Raw genomic sequence first — 19544 nt, 5'->3', positions numbered from 1 at the left:
ACGTTGTTGGGACTGCCACACGGACTTCCCTGAGAACATCGCTGAGGAACGCCCCCAAGCGGCATTTTGGCACATAGACCAAAGGAGGTATTTAAGACTCAGGTCTGCTCTGAGAAACTATTGCAACCAACAATTTATGCCACTGTTCTTCCCCTGTTTTATATATGTTAGTCATAGGCCCAAAATGAATCATAAGTCCTGTGGGGGAAAGACGGTGCCATATTTTACGCCCCTTAAAGCACCGGTACAGTGGAGACTGACAGTTGATAGTCAATAAATACTAAATATATTTATTGAGCAGGTACGATAAAGTATAAATAAATACTAGGTACCCAATAAACATTAAAAAATTGGGGCGAGTAGAATCACTCAATCCTAGGTCTGGACAGGACCTGGCACATCTGTTTCTAAGACCGTCTGCACCGTGGCAGACTGTATTTGCACCGACGGCCATTACACGGCCCCCGTTCCATCCCGCGTCTGCCGTGAGGCTTTGCTGCTCTTTCCTCAGCAGGTAGAAGAAGCTCTTCTCCACCCACTTCAACCTGACTGGGCTCTGTGACCGCTTTGGCCAAGATGATACAGTGGAAGCGATACTGTGCCCAATCCTGGAATAGCCCTTAACTGGCCTGGAATATTCCATTTCCTGTCCCCTGGAAGCTGGCTGCCACGTAGGAGGGAACTACCCTGAGCCCGCCTTCCTACAAGATGCCCGAGCCAGGAGGAGAGGCCCTGGAAGGCAGGAAGCCACGTGGAGAAAGAGAAGCCATGGAGCAGAGTCACCACGCGCATCGGTGCAGAAACCGACGTGTCTGGTCCAGCTGGACCTTTCAGACCCCTGCCCTCTACCGTCTGATGGCAGCCGCATCAGAGAGCCCCAAGCGAGAGCCACTCAGTGAGCCCAGTCAACCCACATTGATTACTGTTCAAAGCCACTAAATTCGGGTGGCTCGTTACTCAGCACAGGTGATCAAGACAGACACCGAGATGGATGTGTATCTGGTGTCTTTCGGCACAAAGTGTCGATCACAATAATAATTATGGCAAATGGTACTGCGAACTTAATATACGTTAGGCATTATAAAAGCACTTATGCGAATTCATTTAAACCCAATAACCACCCTCTGACATAGGTTCTCTGATCATCCGCATTGAATAAGTACGGGAACAGGCTCAGAAAGATGAAGTAGGTTACACAGCGAGTAAGTGCCAGAGCCGGGATCCACACCAGGCAGCCTGACCCGACTTAATCCCGTACTGTCCATACTATCACTTCACCAGTAGAGTCCTAGGAGGACCTCCCAGAGCTCTGGTACCCCGGACTGGGCCACCATCCAACGCCCTGCTGGTTGCCCATCTGTCCTTCCTCTGACCTCGGTCTCCCACTGAAATAAGTGCCTAATGGGTTCTCCTCCCAACTGCCCGGCCTCCCCACCACCGGCACAAACCGAGACACACGCCACAGCCAGGCGAGGCCCCGCAGAGCGCCCTCCGTACCCGGGCCACGAGGCCGATCTCAGCTCCTCCGCCAGCTTGTTCCCCGGTCCGGTCTTTGGGAGCTGGGCCTCCAGCTGAGACACTCTGTGGATCAGACCCTCCAGCTCCCTCTTAGCCTGCAGCCCTGGAGGGTAGAAAGCCCCAGTGCCATCCGACAGCCATCCCTCGTCCTCGTCGGTGACGCTATGGGGCGAGGAGGCCTCGAGGGTGCCAATCGCCTTTAGTTTGCGGGGCCTCTCCAGACTCGATGAATAATCGCTTGTGACCGAGAGGGACCGGACCCGGCTCTTGAGGTTTTGAATGACCTTGTTGGCCGTCTGCAGCTGGGCCTTCAGATCTCTGATGTCCTTATGGAGGACGGAGATGTCGTCTGACTTCCCACGTGCCTGGAGCTCGTCCTGCTTCCGTAGCTGGCTGCCCAAGGGCTTCCTCCCAGGGGGACCGGCCAGTGCCGAGCCCAGGCCCCCCTGCTCAGAGCACGGCCCCTCCATGGGGACTGTCTCCCTGAGGCCATCACGCTCCTCACACTCTGCGAAAAGACAGAGACGCCCTCCTGAGCAAAGCCGGGCAGACTGCCGCCGCCACTCCCCTCCCAGGGAGGCAGGTCGGCCACGAGGACGTTGATCGTGAGAGCGAAGCCCACGCAGGGTCTTGTGCAGCCCCGGCTCAGGCTGGCCACGTGTGGGCCATGCGCGGTCACCCTGTTTCACTGAGCATTTTGTCCTCCTCTCGATTTCAGTTTGGTAGGTGTCTTCACAGTCCCCGTCCTTTTATACTAGAAAAACAACTTTTCAAAGGCTCCTCTGGTCTTTCCATCAGTAAGTAAGCCTTACTATTTTTTTTCTATAACAATCAGTTGGCTAGAACACTTTTTTCTTTAACAGCAGGATGCCGAAAACTAATTGCAGAAATTCAAATTTACACTTAGCCTCATTCTGGGCAAGACTTCTCCCAACTTCCTGTCCGTCTCTGGTCCCATGTCCCCTTGGGTCTACAGCACGCCCTCGGCCCTCCCACCCATCATGTGTGGGGCTGGCCAGAGGCACCTGCACGCGAACGCGGGCTCCGGGGAGGGCAGGGCGCCCACACTCGCGCTCTTACCGGGGCTGGTGCTGTCCTCCCGCTCAGCCTCATTCTCGCTTCGGCCACAAGTCTCATAGCCCAGGTCCTGCAGGTCCACCTGGACCTGCTTGCTGTCCTGCTTCACCAAGGACTCGCCTGCTCGGAAGAGACAGAGGGTGTCACCTGCATCCTCGAAGTCAGAGGCACACGTGCTGGCCCTACGGGGCAGGGAACTCAGGTCCAGAGTCGGACAGGTGCCTCCTTGGACCCAGGTGGTAAAAGAGACCACCTGCTCCAGGTGGCAGGTCCCTCCTCCACTAGCCTGAGCCTGTGTTTGCCACTGATCACCTCGCCTACAGGTAACCGAGGCTGAGTTGGGACAAAAATCTTTAAGACAGGTGTTGTAAAACTAGCAAGTCCTTCATCCACAGAGGCTCAGTAAATATCTGAACTAGAGTACATCTGGATCTGTACCGTCCAATAAGGCAGCTACTAGCCACACGTGACTTTTTTATATTAGATGAATTGAAATTAAATAAAACTTAAAGTTCCCAGGTTGAACCAGCCACATTTCATGTGCTCCGCAAGCACATATGATAGAGAGAACGTTTCCATCGCTGCTGGAGCTCCTACTGGAAAGCACCAGCTCTAGCCCAACGAAGACGGTATGTTTTTGAAGAGCCTGATGCAGTGCAGAGGAGCAGAGAGAGCAGTCGGTTACTGTCGCACGAGGTCAGGCAGTTTGCTGACTCCACCAGGAACAGCCGGACCTAGACGGTCGCCTGTCTCCTCCTTACTTTCACTGCCGACTTGCTTTATCCTGCTCGCCTTCTCTGCCACTTGCAAACCGAAGTTACATGTCCACTCTCACAATTCTAGGACCACGGTCAGGATTAAGTTTGTTTTGAGGTTGGGGAAGACACGTGAAGCGTGCAGAACATGTAGCTTCTTGGCGATGGGGTGCTGAAGACTTACTGAACATGGCTCTGTATTTCTCCAGCTGGTTGGCCTGGGCAAAGACAGTGGCTTCTGATATCAGCAGCTTCTCCTGGAGATCCTGGTAGCGCTGTCTGCATTGAGCCAGCTGGGAGCGCAGGTGCTTGGTGGATACTGGGAGGCTAAGTCCTGACTGAGGCCCAGGGACACAGGCCTGGGGCTGGTTATTCAGCTGTGAAAGGAGCCAGCACAGAGAAGAGAAGGGATCAGGGCGGTCTGAGGTCATCTCCCAGGCAGCGAGAGCCACCTCCCCTTCTGAACCCTGTGGCCTTTGCTCATGTGTCCGTCATAGCACTGTTCATGCCGTTTGGCAGCGTCTTTCTAGACGGAGCTCCTGGAGAGCTGGGATCATGTTTTATTCATCTCTGCATCTGCGGCACAGCACAGTGGCCGTCCACGGAGGGGCTCTTGGTAAAGGTTTGTTCGATGGTTGAAAAAAGAAGGGGTAGAAACCTCCACTCATCGCTCCCTCCACTCCCGCCCCGGTCGCCCTCGGCACCCTCTGCATTCTCCATGTTACTTAATCGTCGGCAAAGCCCCTCCCTGAAGAGGATCCTGACAATCCCTTCCGAGACCCAGGGACAGGCACCTGTGATGAGCTGTGACGGAAATGGCCGTGATAAGGAAGGGGTGTCATTACACACCGCCCGTCTGGGCCGCCTTGAACCCCGTGCGCCCCTGTATCGCAGCCTATTGAGGTGATCTGTTTTTGTGTCATCTTTCCCTTCCATATCGAGTACCCGAAGGGCAGAGACCGGGTCTTCCTGCCTGCAGCCACACCTAGTGTGTCATCTGGAAAATTAAGCACTCAGGACATAGTCACAGAAAGCTAACCACTGGAGAAATATTTACGGGACCGTGGTGGCAAAGCCTTTCTAAGGGCTGCACGTGTGCGGAACATTATCCCCACTGCTGTGGCCCAGAGCTGCTCTTCCCTCGGTACCCCTTGACCCAAGGTCAAAGCTGACACCCCCTCCCCTCTCCCAGGGCCTTTCTCCCCGTCTAACCCCGCACTTACTTGGTGGGCATCCGCGGCGAGGGCGCACCCGAGGCCGAGGCCCTGGGGCCCGGGGCAGGGCCTCGCGGTCGCGTCCTCCTCCCCTCCGCGCTGGTGCAGCCCAGGGCAGCGCCCCGGCTCTGTGCTCACCCCGTCCACCTCCCCGGCCAGGCGCACGAGGAGCTGGGGACTGAGCTGCCTCCGTCCTTCCTGGCTGCTCAGCGCCAGCTGCTCTTTGAGGAGGCTGATGACGTTGCGGGCGTTCTTCAGCTTGCCCTGGAGCTTTCTGAGCTCAGCCTGAAGGCTCCTGTCGTTCGGCCCCGCTTTGGCCAGCGCGGCCTCGCTCTTCTCCTTGTCTTCCTCGATCTCCCATCCGTCGGACATCGCTTCTCCCATCTGCTCTTTCAGCTCCGCGTTCTCGAGGCAAAGGCTCAGCACGGTGTTCCTGCGGGAGACACGGCGTCGTGGGCTGGGTTGGCGTTTGGCCTCCGTTCCCAAGAGCCCCTTTCACCTACATCTCAGGCCGTCGCAGATCAGAGACACCCCCGAGCATGACGCCACTTCAGAGACCCGCGACAAAGACCTGACTTTACAGACGAGGAGACCAAGGCTCGAGAAGAGCAGCAGACTTGCCCACACGGCCACGGATCCTTGGTGGCAGGCAGCACCGCCACTCAAGGTCTTGGACTCAAGATGCCAGCACAGTTGTCTGTGCCTGTGCCACACGGCCTCACGCCCTAACTTGCGGTGGCCTCTGGAATAAACAGAGGTACTTAAACTGTTAAGAAAAAAATAAGGGCCTTGCCAGGGACGAATTTTTTTATTATTTTGGATTCTACAGTTCTATTAATGACCAGAAGTCGGTTTTCAAACATTAGATGAAAAATTGGGAGCTCGGAACACGGGAGAAATAAATAATACCAATCAGAACTGTAATCGAATGTACTTAAGAAATTACAAGGACATTAGGCTGAAGCAAAGGTCCCCTTCAGTGCTAATATTATTCCATGGTTCAGGGATGTTTTAGGGGCACATAATAGGCAGGGCAACAATAGAGTATGGATTAGAAGTTGTACATCTGCATAGCTGTGCCGAAACCAGTGGTCCCCAGGCTTTTAGGCACCAGGGACCGGTGCTCCTATGAGAATCTAATGCCCGATGATCTGACGCGGAGCTGAGGCGGTGATGCCAGCGCTGGGGAGCGGCTGCAGATACAGATGGAGCTTTGCTCACCCGCCCTCCACTCACCTCCTGCTAACAGGGTACGGATGGAACCGTCCGCGACCTAGAGGTTGGGGACCCCTACAAATGCATGGAGCCTGGGATGGGGACCAAGAAGCCCCATGGCAGCACGAATGCCTTGGCTGCAGCGAGGGGAGTCCCTCGGCTAGGTGGGCCTCCCCTTCCCTGGGGGGCATGTCCTACCTGATGTGGGCCACAGAGGAGAATCCCGCTTCCTCAAGTTGAGCCTTTAGCTCTTTCAGCTCCCCCTCGGCTTTCCTCTTCCCCTCCAGGTGCTGGTGGATCTCGGCTCTCAGGTGGAGCATCTCCTCCTGGAGAGCCCTGTTACTCTCGCCTCCTGTCGCCGAGGGAGGCGGGAGAGACACGTTCTGGGGCTCCGCGGCTGCCAGAGTCTTCTCCAGAGCCACCTTGATGAGCTGAAAGAAAATCGTGGTTTAAAGTTAGGTCGGTGAAGAGGACCGGGGAGGAGCACCAGATCGCAACGGCAGTCCTTAATGGGGATAAAAAAGGCAGATCCAAAGCTCCCTCACTCCCAGGATTTCCTCAGCCATAAGGTTTGGGCGGGGAGGACTCACCCCAGAGTGGGGAGAAGTGTTGTCATAGGCAGGAGAGGACAGTCCAGAGGTGGGTGAGGGAAAAACACAAGCTCTTAAAAACGCATGCAGAGCAACGGGGTTGAAACAGGACTGGAGGGTGTGACTGCTGTGATTCTTCTCTTCCTGAGGGGAAACAGGTCCCCGGGGGTCTTCTCCCAAGTCAGAAAGCTTCAGCGGCTCCAGACGCTCCAGTCCTTGAGTGCAAAGATCCCCGGAGCCTCTAACTCAGACTCTAAAAGAGGACGATTATGAAGGGGCACTCGGGGCACTCAGGAATCAGGAGTCACAGTCACAGAACGAGAATTGGGCCGAGCCGCAGGTAAGACAAGGCACGCTCAATTTCATGGGCAGCAGGAGAATCACACCCCACGACTATCAAGAAGTGAAGGTGAGGCCACCTGCCGAGAGCCAGCTTGCTGGTTAACCACCCTTTGCCTGGGGCTGCCATCAAACTCTACAAATCTCAGCATGTGAGAAGAAAACAAGGCAGAAAAATGTTCCTAACACTTTTTTTTTTTTTAGGATATTCTCGAAGTTACTTCTCAATGTTCGAACTAGAGCAGCTCGTATGGTTTTTCCTCAAAGGAGAATTTTCAACTTTTAGACTTTCTTCCTGTTTATCTTAGGCTCCTCTCCAGTTTCTCCCAGGCTTTTAGGCGTGAAGAGGGTAAAACCTGAATGTGATAATCGACTTAGTGTATGACTGACTATTTTAGCACGAGAATTTGCCTGTCTGCCGATATTAATCTTATATCCCGATGTCATGTTGCCTTTTCCTCTTGGTGGCAGCATTTTGGGGTTTACCCCAACTTCAGGTCAATTTTGACCTCCCAATTTCCCACTTCTCCCCACAGCTATTCCTGGGCCATGTTCTTTGGCATCTTTTATCTCTAGAAACATTGTGACTTGTACTTGTCACTTATAAATTCATTCTGGCTGTATAGAATCCTTTCTCAATAATCAAAGTCATCAAAATATGTACGTGCCCCTCCATAAATCATGTAGAGGCCACTTGATTAGGGACAGTTTGTAGAGTTAATTATATGCTTTATTTTTTCATGCAGCTCACAAATATATTAAACAGAACAGGGTCCAGAAGAATGCTAATGGATCGATAGTTCATAGAGCTGCTTGGCTTTGCGCAAAGCCACGTGCAATGGCGTTTAGCAGCCTAGCAGGTGAGGTCGCAAAGACATGCACACCCGTGTCACAGAGGAGATGCAGAGAAGCAGTCGCTCACTCCTAGGGATCCAGTCCCACCCAGGGTGTGAGCCTGAGCCTTGCGGGGCTTTCGGACGTCTGTTGCTATGGCTCCGCTGCCAGGCTTAGACTGGGGGCCACCTCTGCCTGTGCCGCGAAGCACTTAGGTAAAGGAAGGGGACTGGATCAAACCACTTTTGAAAGTTGATGACCTCACCCCTCATTTACACTATGTGAGGTTATCTTTCTATATAAACTCTTTGCAGTTAACTTAAGTACCCATTGCCATCAGCTTTGAATAAGGGTACGTTTGTTCTTAAGTGTTCCTTCTGCTTAAAAATAAAGTCTAACTTTAATGATCTCCACCCATTTTTAAAGTGCCTTCTCGATAAATATGATCTTTTTCTGTTGATTTAAATATACTTACTTTCTGTAAAAAGAAAAAATTAATATCCATGGAATAGTCACAACAGAAGGGCCATAATGGCCATCTGATCTAATCTCCCGCCTTAAAATGAGAAAACTGAGATCTGATTTGTTCCCAGACTAATTTGGGTTTTCCTATTTCTATGGCAAAGGAAGCTTATTTTGGCTAACTTGTCTTTAAAATTTAAACGTAAAATTTAAATGTAAATGAAAAGTGATTCAAGATCTAGCCTTTTATTAATTGTTCTTTATCATCTATGGGAAGCTAGTATTTCTCTTTTTCCCCCCAAATAAAACCACGGGGTTTCCAAAACGCCTGATAGTAGTAGGAATCCTTTAGGTTAACTGTTAGTTACATCTCTCATAGGTTCCCTCTCTCCCTGTCTCTCTCTCTCTCTCTCTTTCTCTCTCTCTCTCTCCATTTCCTAATCCATCTGTTCTATTGCATTCATGCTATAATTTAACTGTTGTGTGCTGGGCTTCCGTTTCCCTCACAGAGGTCTGTGTGCAGACCTGAACTCTTGTTTGAATAGAGTTGTTTTCTTTTTACCCTATGGCTTCACGTCTCTCACACTAAATTTAGTTCTCAGAGAGCAATAAGAGCATAAAAATGATCTTTTCTCCAGTTCATCACATTGTCTGCTGACTTTTCTCTCCGATTTGAATCTTGATTCTTGATTAACTTTTCTGCATTGCGCAAGTTCGAATGAAGGAAGGCAATGATCGATTTCTCTAGTTTCTTTCATAGGAATTTTCTAGATATTTATTACAGATCCTACATTTCATCAAGAATGGCATTCTGTGGGCGGTACCTGGGGAAAATCACCGTCATGGCCGGACCTCAGACTTCCTAAGGTGGGTGAGTTCAGAAGTAAGGATGAAGCAATTTGCTGTGGCCAAAAGGTAGTTCTTGCTTGAGGAAGGAAGGGAATTTTGTGTCGAGAATAAAGTCAACTTTCTAAGGACACAACTAGGAGGAACTCTGAGCCTAATCCTGAGGGACCATTTCACTGGAAACAAGCAAACACATTTTTGAGAACTGGACACGAAACAGTTACGGCAAAACAAGCTTTATTTAATTGGTAGAGTGACATCCTCAAGCTCCAGACAAGTCGAAGTAAATTTACAGTGATTTCACACACCTCTTACCCAACGCTGAAGATCTGATTCTCAAGGAAAGGTGATGGAAAGCAAAATGCGGCTTACCCAGGATAGTCTTCGTCCAATAGGTATGTATGTTGTCTATCATGAGTCGAGCCCCAATCCAGTTTTTTTGAACCCAGAATTTATTACTTCTTATGTCAAGTAATAGGGCAGACATTGCAAGGGAAATACAAATGCCCTGATGTAAAGGTTTATTCTGGGTTGAACTGACCCTCTCAAATACGCTCAGGTCATTTTCTCTACGCTATTCTATAAGAAAGAAGGTTGAGGAATCAATGACTTTACTAACCAGGTGGCCTGCCACTGAGACTCAGAGCAAAGGACTTGCACCGTCAGGATACTTTAGACCATGTCAATCAGAATCCGGCTCTCTTCATGTCTGTGTCCCCTGTTCATTTATCCTGCAGTTAATCCTGTCCCACGGTAGCAATAACCGTCAGTGACTTGCTGACTTCCCAATCTAGCTCTGCCTAAGGGTGGATATTTGGTCACCTTGCAGGTCCTTCTTGCTCATCCAAGTCCTCAGTGAAATCAGGAAACGAGAGGCCGCGGGATCTGCATTGTACGTAGTTAAGGCTACGAGCATCAGCTAGGACAGCTCAGCAGCTGGCCAAGCAAAGGGACAAGCGAAGCTCGTGCAGAAACTCAAGGCGGAAGGTAGAGTCGGGCTCGGCTAGGGCAACAGAAAGGGGTCTTGATGGACGGTAAAGGGTCTGCGAGGAGGGCATGAGGAATTCCAGACACCCACCCATGTCCTCCAGGGCCACCATGAGATTTGGAGACCGCTCGCCTGGGCTCTTCTTGCTGGCCTATTAGATGTCTCCTCTTTTCTCGTGCAGAAGACGTACAGGCAGACCCAGGAGGCCTTACGCCCCCTACAGTTCTAACAGCCCCGAGGATGCTATCGCTAGGAAAGTCCAGCTGCTTCTGCAGAAGGACAAATACCAAAAATCCACTTTCTCGTCGACGACTCGGGGTCATAGGCACAGTCCGTCTGGGACACGTGACTGCTAAACATCACTGGGCACGGTGGAGACACGTGGGCGTTCCAGTGAGAGCGAGTCACCTTCTTGGTGACTTAACCCGAGGGCCAGGACACTCAGCTCTTGGGCTTGAGAACTTGCTTGGTTGTACCTTCGCTGGTGGTTGGTGGGCACAGCGTTCCAGCCTCAGGTACCAAGTTCTCGGGCTCGGCAGGAGCTTGCTCTAGAAGCGTCATCTGCCAGTCGCTGACACGTCGTGACCTGGCTGGTTGGTCAGGCTGCCCGACAAAGTTTTCTTTTGCAGAACGAGACTTCGCTGTCAATGAGCCCTTCTGTGGCAGTACCGATCCTCTTGGGTTTTCCCAGAGGGCATTCTCCTGAGCAGGGCCTTGGCCCTGCCACCTCCCCACGCAGCCCTTCGGGGATGCCCTATCTTCTGTGGTGTGTTTCAGTGACAAAGCCGAAGAGGGGAAGGGTCCATGGTCTTGTCGGAGGTAAAAATGCTCCTGAAGCTACAGCTATAGACGGTCCGTGGGGGTGAAGGTGGGTGGGAGGGGCCGGGAGCGGGAATGGGAGAAACAGGAGTGAAACAGCAGGGTGGGTCGTAGGGAGCAGTGGAGTGAGGACAGAGGTTGGCGAGGTGGCCGGGAAGCTCAGAGAGGGCAGGGAGACGGGGAAGCGCTTTACAGAGAGAGCGAGCTGCTCGCTCTCGGCCCGCACGGGCTGCAGGAGGCCACCGAGCCTCACAGGGCTGTGAGCCGTCCGCTCTGGGACCCCAGACCCTGACTCGGACTTACTTGCTGGTGGCTACTGTGTGCGACCTCCTCCTCAATGCTGTCCGTGAACTCGGTGCTGGCATCTTCGGTGTCATCCCCCGCAGCTGCGCCTGGAAGTAAGTCCAGAAGAGAAAGGTGACTCCCTTCACAGGTGGCTTCCAGACAGCAGCTAAGATTACCGTCTCTCTGCCATCCGCCTCTGATTTCTTCCCTTCCCCGCCATGCACATGGCCTCCTAGCCAGGAGGGCCGGCAGAGGCGGCGAAGCCGATGTGCCAAATCTGCAGAAAAGCCTTCTCGCTGTGTCACGAACACTGTCTTCCTGACACCCAAGCTTCAGCCTCAAAACACGCGCTGGCTTTGACCGTGCAGACCTGCGCCTAAGGGGCACAGTGTCTGAGCGGTTACCCCTCATCCATTCTCGGAGGGTCTCAGCTGTCCCCGCTCCGCCCGCCACTGCCGGGCTGTGCAGCAACACTCTCTCCTGTGACGCGGGCCCCACGGGACCAGCAGGTGCTGACAGAGGCCCTGCCTGGGGTTAGGGCGCCCTGGCTCCCCTTACGCTTTTCCATTGTTGGCGTCAGCCGTGCATGGGTGACAATCTCTCTGGGGGCCCTTGTCCTACCAAGGCTCAGGTCTAGTGAAGACTCAAGGCACAGAACGGTCTGCGTGTTTCCCCATTCCTTCCTCCAGCCGCCCCCTGCCCCATCTCTCTCAACACCCTTTGCCTGAGGTTTTTCTTGTACTGCTTTGTCCAAATGGAATTTAATCCATTCTTTTACTCCCCAAAGATGGACGTAGGCACCCCAGGGCACAACCATCTGTGCCCGTTACTAAGGGACAAGAAGCTGCAGTCTGTGGTCTGGGCAAAGGTCTAGAATATTGCTGACCAATAGACTTTCTGAAATTCTATGCCTGTGCTGCCCAGTGCAGGAGACACTAGTCACACGTGGCTACTGAGCGCTTCAAATGTGGCTAGTGTGACCGAGGAACTGAAATTTTTACTTTATTTAATTGAAATTTAGAGTTTAATAGCCGCGTGTGGCTGGTGGCCACCATATTAGACAACACAAATCAAGAACATTCTTCCTCTCCACATCTGTTAGAATAAAACACTGCGCATCCAATTTTAGATAAGACCTGTGGCCCACATTACAGATTTCTTCTGAAAGTGTAGGAATTCATAAGTTAATTCATTTGAACACTAAAGGAAATCTAGCACGACACTCCCTGAGCCCTACAGAACCTGCCCAAGTTAGACGACCTTGAGGTCTAGTTCTGACCTTGCCCTTGGCAACCAATCTGTTAGGACTCCTCTTCTGACCACTGAGTAGTAACCTGGGCCTCAGAGAGAATAGGTGGCTTGTCACACAGCTAGTCCTGACAAGAGCTATGCCAAGAACTCAAGTCACTGGACTTCTAGACAGAGGCGACTCACTGTTCCTTCCGGTGACAAATCAGATCTTTTTCTTTCTTTCTTCCTCCAAGACTAAAGACCTACCCAGAACTCTGACATCCACAGGTGGAAAGCCCCACATCCATAACGAGCATCCACCGCCATCTGTGGATAAGGGGACAGGGGCAGTGCTACCTACATCCACCTCCTGGCATCTGCCAATTCAGGCCAGAGTGTTGGCAACGGCCCAGGCCAATCTCACTGAAGTACGAATAGGCAGCTGAACCTATGACTCACTCCCTGGTCTTCACTTCAATGCTGTGCTGACTGTGGACCAAGGTGGCGCCCTGTTCAGTAAGGCCCTGCTTGCAAGGAGGCAGCTCTGCCCCTCGCCGGCAGTGTGCGTCAGGGGTGCCCACTGCTGCTCTTAAACCAGCCCCAGAAGCACCCCGCAAGGGGCACTTCTTGTATACAGGAGCACGGGCACGCTCCCTATGCTTTGGCTGCTTGGCAACTCACTGAAGCCAGGATGCTAATTCAATTTGGGACATCCATATCACATAGCATGCTTTCGAATTTTTATCCTGCAAAGAAAAATGAATTGTCTCACTCAGTGACGGGTTAAGAAAACACACTATTCACATCGTTTCCCTTCTGGGCATTGGGCCGGAGAACGATCCTGAGCTTGAAGAAAGCTCAGCTCTGTGAGGTCAGCATCCTCTTCCCCATGCCATTCCTGGTGGCTTGCAGAGCCATGCTGAGCCCACATCCCAAGATGATTCCTGCGCTAGGTTCCAGGAGTGAGATAAGTGGGAATAGAGTGGGTGACTGTCACTGGTCCTGAAGGCGTTTGTCTATCGCTCTGCCCCCCACTTACCTCCACGGCCTAAGGCCACATCTGCATTTCTAGATAATGCTGTCTCTCTAATTCTCCCGGAGCAGGATGCCATGGCTTTGACCTCATCAGGGGTTAAATGGGGACCAAGCAAGCATGCCCATTTCATCCTGATACTCCACTAAATAGGGATTTTTGCTTTCCTTATTACTTTTTTAGCTCATTTATAGTCTGTGCTACTTCCTTTGGGGCAGCTTTGAGTTGCTCAGCCTTTTTCCAATTTGAATTAGAATTCTGAAAGCTTTTGTGTATGTGTTTGAGGGGTGGAATAAAGTTTTTAACAAGTTATAGAAAATATTGCAATGAATAAGTTATCCCATACAAGGTTCGATGTATAAGTTAGACGCCCCTTTCTGTTGTTACCATTTCTGGTTTTTTTCTTTCCTATAAAAGAGCTTCTTTTGTGGCGAATACTCCTTTCTAAATTTTTATAAGGCAACAAAACACTGTCTTCAGAACTAACCTGGAATACTTTAACTTTCTAAGTAAAGGTACTAAGCTTTATATTAATGTATCTACTGCTTATTTTTGATAAATGCGAAATAAAATGGCTTGCCACCTTTAGAATCTCTGAAAGCTAAGAATCTGCTCATTCAAATTTAATTTGCTTTTCCAGGTTTTATCTCCAAGGTCGTTTTACACATTAGACTGAAAATTTTATTAAAAACTTTTATTTGAGCTTCAATATTGTGGTTCTCAAACTGTGGTCCTTGCAAGTTTCCAGGATCTGAACCACATGTAAGGAGGTGATACCCAAACCTTCCTCTTCCAGACTTAGAAAATTATTTTCTACCAGCTATCTGGCCATAAAGTACACAGAAATAAAATGAACCTATAAAATACCATAAAATCCTTGGGTGAAATTTCAGACTTATGTACATATATTCTTTTTATCACTGAGGCAAAAATTCACACTTTTGTGGAGTTTTTTAAGTTAAGGACGGCATAATTATTAAGAATATGGACCCTGGAGACAGATAGTCTAGGTTAGATTTCTACTTCTGGCATTAGGTATGTGGCTTTAGGCAGGTCATGAACTTTCTATAATTCGACTCGTCACTTGTTAATTAGCGTTAACAGTGGTCCATGCCACTCCAGGCTTGTAAACTTTCAAGGGTTTGCTGCTTTTGAAGTGCTTAGAACAGTGCTTGGCACACAGGCGCACTCAGTAAATACTGCCTTTAAACCATGTTCTTGTTTTCTTATTGTTGGTAAACCGAAGTGGGCTCAGGCTGAAAAGCTGAGGGGTGATAAAGGAGGCCCTGGACCCTCCGTGTAATCAGCAGAGGGGAATTTTACACCTTGTCAGGAACTGGGTGACTGTGACTGTGTCTACCCAAACTTCTCCACTCTCAACAGCCATTTCCCCCAACGCGAGGTTGGAAATACTGTCCTCCCCGCTTCCTAGGATGGAGGAAGGGCAGAGTTTTAAGTCAAGTCGGATGAACTCTTTTGAATAGGAGCTTCGCACCTAGGGCTCATCGCCAAATTACAACGGCCGCAAAACTCCATCACGGGTGGATAAGCTTTCGAGGGAAAGTCGAAGGGTCATTTTAATTCTTCAGTAACGAGCCCCCGAATTCTGCTTTATAGTCATTGTTCCCCCATAAGACGTGCATATGCAACCGACAGAAAAGGGGGGTGGTATTTTCCCACAAGGGCACTCAGAACATGGCGGGAGTCACATTTGACTAATTTTGAGAAGATGCAAAGAGCCGAAACTTTACAGCATGAATAATGACAGTGCCGGGTGCCTGGCTGTCCCCCACCTCGGGGCCAGGTCCTCCGGGCGCCTCACTCCTGCTTCTGCCTTGGGCTCGTTGCCAGAACTCTCACCTGTTCAGACCCTGAACCATCACTGCGGACTTAAATGTTATGATGCCCTATGAGAGAATCAAAGAAAAGCAGTTTCCTCCCAGACTCTGCGGTTTCACCTGCATCCATTCCCTTCTGGGCCTTAAGAAAACTTTAAGATTTCATAGAGCCCGGCATAAGCTTCTGTCGAGAAATAAAATCCTTTAATTAGACAGGCTCGGATCTCAGAAGTAGCTAGAAAACTGTTGTCTGCGGGCAAGCCCCTTTATGGTGCATCTTTGTCTTTCAATTGCAACATCTCTTTAGTAGCCTTCCAGCTTGTACTTTATTCAGAAAGCAACTGTTTTCAGTGACTTTAAAAATCCTGTAATGTCAAGGAGTTCTTCACGCTCATGCTCTCTTTTCTTTCCCCCTCAAAGAACACAAGAAACCTTTCCAGGAACATTTTTGGGGACAGCACCTCCCTCCCACCGTGACAACTGGCCCCTCAAATCTTCATCCTGCTTTCTACTCCTCTCCTGCCGCAAGGAGAGCAAGAAAGGGTTTTTAAGGTAAAGAAGTCCATTTCACACTTCTGTGGGAAGTATAACGCTGTTTCTTTAGTCTCGCTTCCTGGAGAGCAGAAAAATTCAGGTTTCTTCCTCTTCTTCCCTTTAGTTAAATAAATACAAAGGCATTCACTCATTCCAGAGTCTCACTTTGGGAATTTTAGTACAATGATCAATAGACTGATTCTCCTCTAAGGAAAAAAGATATGAGCTTCCCCCTCTACTTCTTTTCTGGTCTTTTCAGAATGAAACCAAATAGTTGCTACTGTTTGGCCTTTGATACGTTTATTGCATCAGTAACAATTTTTTGTCCCAACTAAAGTAGCTGAAATTCTAACACTTATGTATAAAAAAGTACACTGTCCATTTCATTGGATGTTAACACGGTTTAACAGAGCACTGTGCCATGAAGAAATGAGCTTCCAGAGGAAAATATACAGCTTATCCTGACTGGGAAATAGTCCTGGAAATCATCTAACGCCAAGTTACTGGATCATTCAACATCTTACTTCCTCCTCCTCCGTTTGTTATGAATCACTTTAATTTTTTTTTACAGCCCTAGGATCAAAATTTTAAGTGATAAAAGTAAAGCTGCTTTTGTTATCAAATTGATACTATTTCATGGAAAAAGAAGTTCCTGATTTTTAAAGCATACTGTATAGACACATGCCTCTAAAGTCTACAAATTGAGAGAGAGGCCGGCATTGTACAGCAATGGTTTTGGAAATTACAAAAAGCAGCACTGCGTACTCATGTACTGAAAACACCCCCATGCGTTGGCTAGGCGGTCATGAGTTCCTTAAAGGGAACGAGGAAGCTGATTGGGTTCATGTACATAATGCCACTACACTCCAGATTATTTTGGGTCAAGCATTTTCTAATGTTGCTGAACTTTCTATTTTATCCTTCCAGCTTCAGCAAGAGGAAAATGGTATAGATTTTTATTTCCAGAAATTGACTTTAAACAACAGAAAGGGAACGCCATGCAAAAAGAATCAGTGCGTCACTTTATCAATTATTCTTATTCGAAATCTGGTAAAATGACAATTGTTAGCTCTACAGTTTTGCTTCCCTTCCACTTTCTGTCCTTGGCTGGAAAGTAATTCCAATGCCGATTTTCCACTTGGGAAACTCACCCTGGTCCTGTGAATCTACAGAAAGAAAGCGAGGACTTAGCTTCTGTAATACTCAGACTACTTAATAGCAACATGCTTGTCTTGTATCATAAGAAAATGGTTTACCAAAGTTTTTGCTCCAAATGTCTAGTGAGAGAGTAGCTTAAATCATATTCCAAGATGTGCTAAAACTTGGAAACCACTACCCAACAGAAATTACTCTGATTTATCATCCGTTTGACTCATTCCTTCTGTTTTATTATTGGGTTGCCTTATAAGAGTTCCATATTCCTAGCTATTCTTTCTACAGGACAAATGTTTCTATACTACCAAAGGGAGAAAAACCCTCTGAGCTTTAACCTAAAAAAAACGAAAGAAAAATCCTCCACTGGGTAGCATATCATAGGATGTTTTTATCCAAAAAAGAAAGCTCATTTTACATATTCTACCGTAAGTACAATTGCTACAAGGCAAGACAGAAAGAAAATGGTGTGTGAATTTCTAACATTTGTTCCTAATTTTAAAAGAAGTTTGTCACATTTCTCCGTGGGACGTTGGCTGCAGACCTGTATGATTACCACTGAGACCCTAGTTGAAGAGACAACTTGAGGTTTCCAGGGATGTCAAATGTGAAGATTCTGTGACTTTTTCATATAAAAAGATTCTGAAATCAGAAAACAGTGACTTTATTCTATCAACAGGAACTCGAGTTTTCTATACTAGCTCTAGGAAAGCAAAGGTATTAAAGTATTTTCCCTCTAGGACTTATGGTCCCAAGGGAGCGACTTCGGGTAGGTCAGTCAACCTTTATTCCTCAACGACAGAAGGAATTTTTGGTGTCATCTGATTTGCTCCTTTTACTCAGAGGTCTCTAGATCCAGCTGGAAGACGGAAACAGAGAGACCCGAAATCAATTTTCTTGCACTGTTTTGAAGCTATAAGTCAAATTTCTCAGCACCAGATACTGAATTAGGAGCATAAATAAGCCTAAAAGTGGTAAGTCTTTTATACCTATCTGCCATAGCAATCATCTATGTGTAAAATGTGCAAGTAGAATACACTAAAGAACCTTCTAAGGAAACGACTTGAAGCTATACAGGTCAAGATTTTCTTGATCTTTAATAGATCTCTTACTATGTATAACAGCATTGACAAATCTCTAAAAAACACAAACAAGGAAGAAGTACTAAAAGCATTGCTGCTGTCCACACGGAATGATGATTAGTGCGGGGGGAGGGAGGGGCGAGGATGAGAGTAGACCCTGCCCAACTAAAAGGCTGACAGTATTACAATAGCCTGATCGCACATTTTCAAGAAATCTAGAAAAAGAACACCGAAAAAATGTTTATTTATACTAGGCACTAACAACCATCAGACTTCGATACTACAGTTTAAACTTGCAACAGAAAAGAGTTTAGGGGAAGTATCTGTCAAAAGGACTTCCATTTCACCCACTAAATAAATCCCCTTGGAGTCCTTTTCAACTCTATAGTTCTAAAAACTACGGACTTAACCTATCTTGGCCTCTTACAACCATTCCTTTACGCATTTGCTATTATTCAAAAAGGAAATGAGATCTATCCGCATGGATTGTTCTCAGTTTAAGTTCTATGCTTCCGATTTAGCATGACCTGGACAAAAATTTAATTCATTCGTTCTTCCCAGATTTTTTATTCAGGCACAAGGCTCTACAGGCAAAGCACACGATGCTTTATCTAAAACGCTTTATAAAGGTAGAATAATCCAGTAAAAGAAAGGATCTGGGCTTCTGAAGAGAGACTGGAACCCTGTTACAGCATGTTAAATATAATCATAGAAATGATGTGGTCAATCGCAGCGTCGCCTTTGTGTGGGTCACAGAATGAAATTTATCAGAATTGTGTTTTCTAAAAAGATGGCGAATTATCACACCAAATGTTAGACTGGCAAGCCCTCTCCAGGTACTACTGTTTGCAAGCCTCGTCCCAGGTACTAACCAGAAAGTTAGTACCGGATTTTAGTCACATCTACGGCAGTAAGATCAAACTCTTAATTTATCCTTTGCCACTGAATCACTTAATTTTCTAAAATGTTTTCCAAAGACAAGTAATGATAGCACAAGTCAGTCCGTCTTTTCAGGATCCAAATCAGGACTAGAATTTACATTTTTCTCCCTATTTTGAGAATTTTTCGACAGGAAGTTGGGTTTCTCATTCATCCAACTACCTCAATACTTCTAACATTTAGCAAGTTCCAGATACCAAGCGAAATGCCTACTCTTGCTTGCGGTTGATAGAAGCTGAGTGGTAACTAACATAAATCTTTCTAATCTCTGTGAACCAACAGAACCCGAGAATCCCTATGGCTGAGTCTTAGGAGACTCAGAAAGCTTCCTCGGTCTATTAGTAAAATTTAGGGAAGACATTTCCTAAGTGCCTTGTAATGACATGACACACTAGTCTTTGGTTGGCTGACATGTTTATAGCTCTACTACCCACCTCCTTACTTCTAGAAAGTTACAGAAAGCTTTGAGCAGGGAAGGGTTTCCTAAGGTTAGAAGACTAAGAAAAGTGGACGGTTCTGCTTACACTTCCTATCTCCTCCCTTTAATGACCCTTTTCCCCCCGAGGCCATTAAAACTGGAAAGCATTTCCATCAAGAGGAAGGCTTATGGCTGTCAATCTTTTGTAAAATGCTTCATCAGAAAACTCTAAGGTGTTTCTCCAGAACATTTTCTTCCCTGTCCACTTCTGTTCGAGTGATGCTGTTCCAGGCAGGGCTAAGGTTACAGAAACTGGGCTGGAATTGAGAACGCAAGGCAAACCACGTCAACACATAAATGCGAAAGAAATAAAAGC

At 48.2% G+C, this 19544-nt stretch overlaps 1 protein-coding gene across 3 annotated transcripts in view; it reads right to left on the bottom strand.

Annotated features, from left to right (window-relative positions):
* The window catches only part of LOC102892869 (myomegalin), a 108095-nt gene that overhangs the window by 19511 nt on the left and 69040 nt on the right, over positions 1-19544 (bottom strand). For all 3 annotated transcript variants that reach the window (XM_025052244.1, XM_025052241.1, XM_025052242.1), the window contains 6 exons: positions 10961-11049; positions 5978-6210; positions 4574-4997; positions 3535-3727; positions 2599-2715; positions 1498-2026 (listed from right to left, as the gene is read on the bottom strand). In XM_025052244.1, the coding sequence (XP_024908012.1) occupies positions 1498-2026; positions 2599-2715; positions 3535-3727; positions 4574-4997; positions 5978-6210; positions 10961-11049 (1585 nt within the window). The remainder of the gene's footprint in view (positions 1-1497; positions 2027-2598; positions 2716-3534; positions 3728-4573; positions 4998-5977; positions 6211-10960; positions 11050-19544) is intronic.

The sequence above is a fragment of the Pteropus alecto genome, unplaced genomic scaffold (genome assembly GCF_000325575.1).
Source record: "Pteropus alecto unplaced genomic scaffold, ASM32557v1 scaffold106, whole genome shotgun sequence".
Lineage (NCBI taxonomy): Eukaryota > Metazoa > Chordata > Mammalia > Chiroptera > Pteropodidae > Pteropus > Pteropus alecto.
This window is presented reverse-complemented; position numbering and strand designations above follow the sequence as displayed.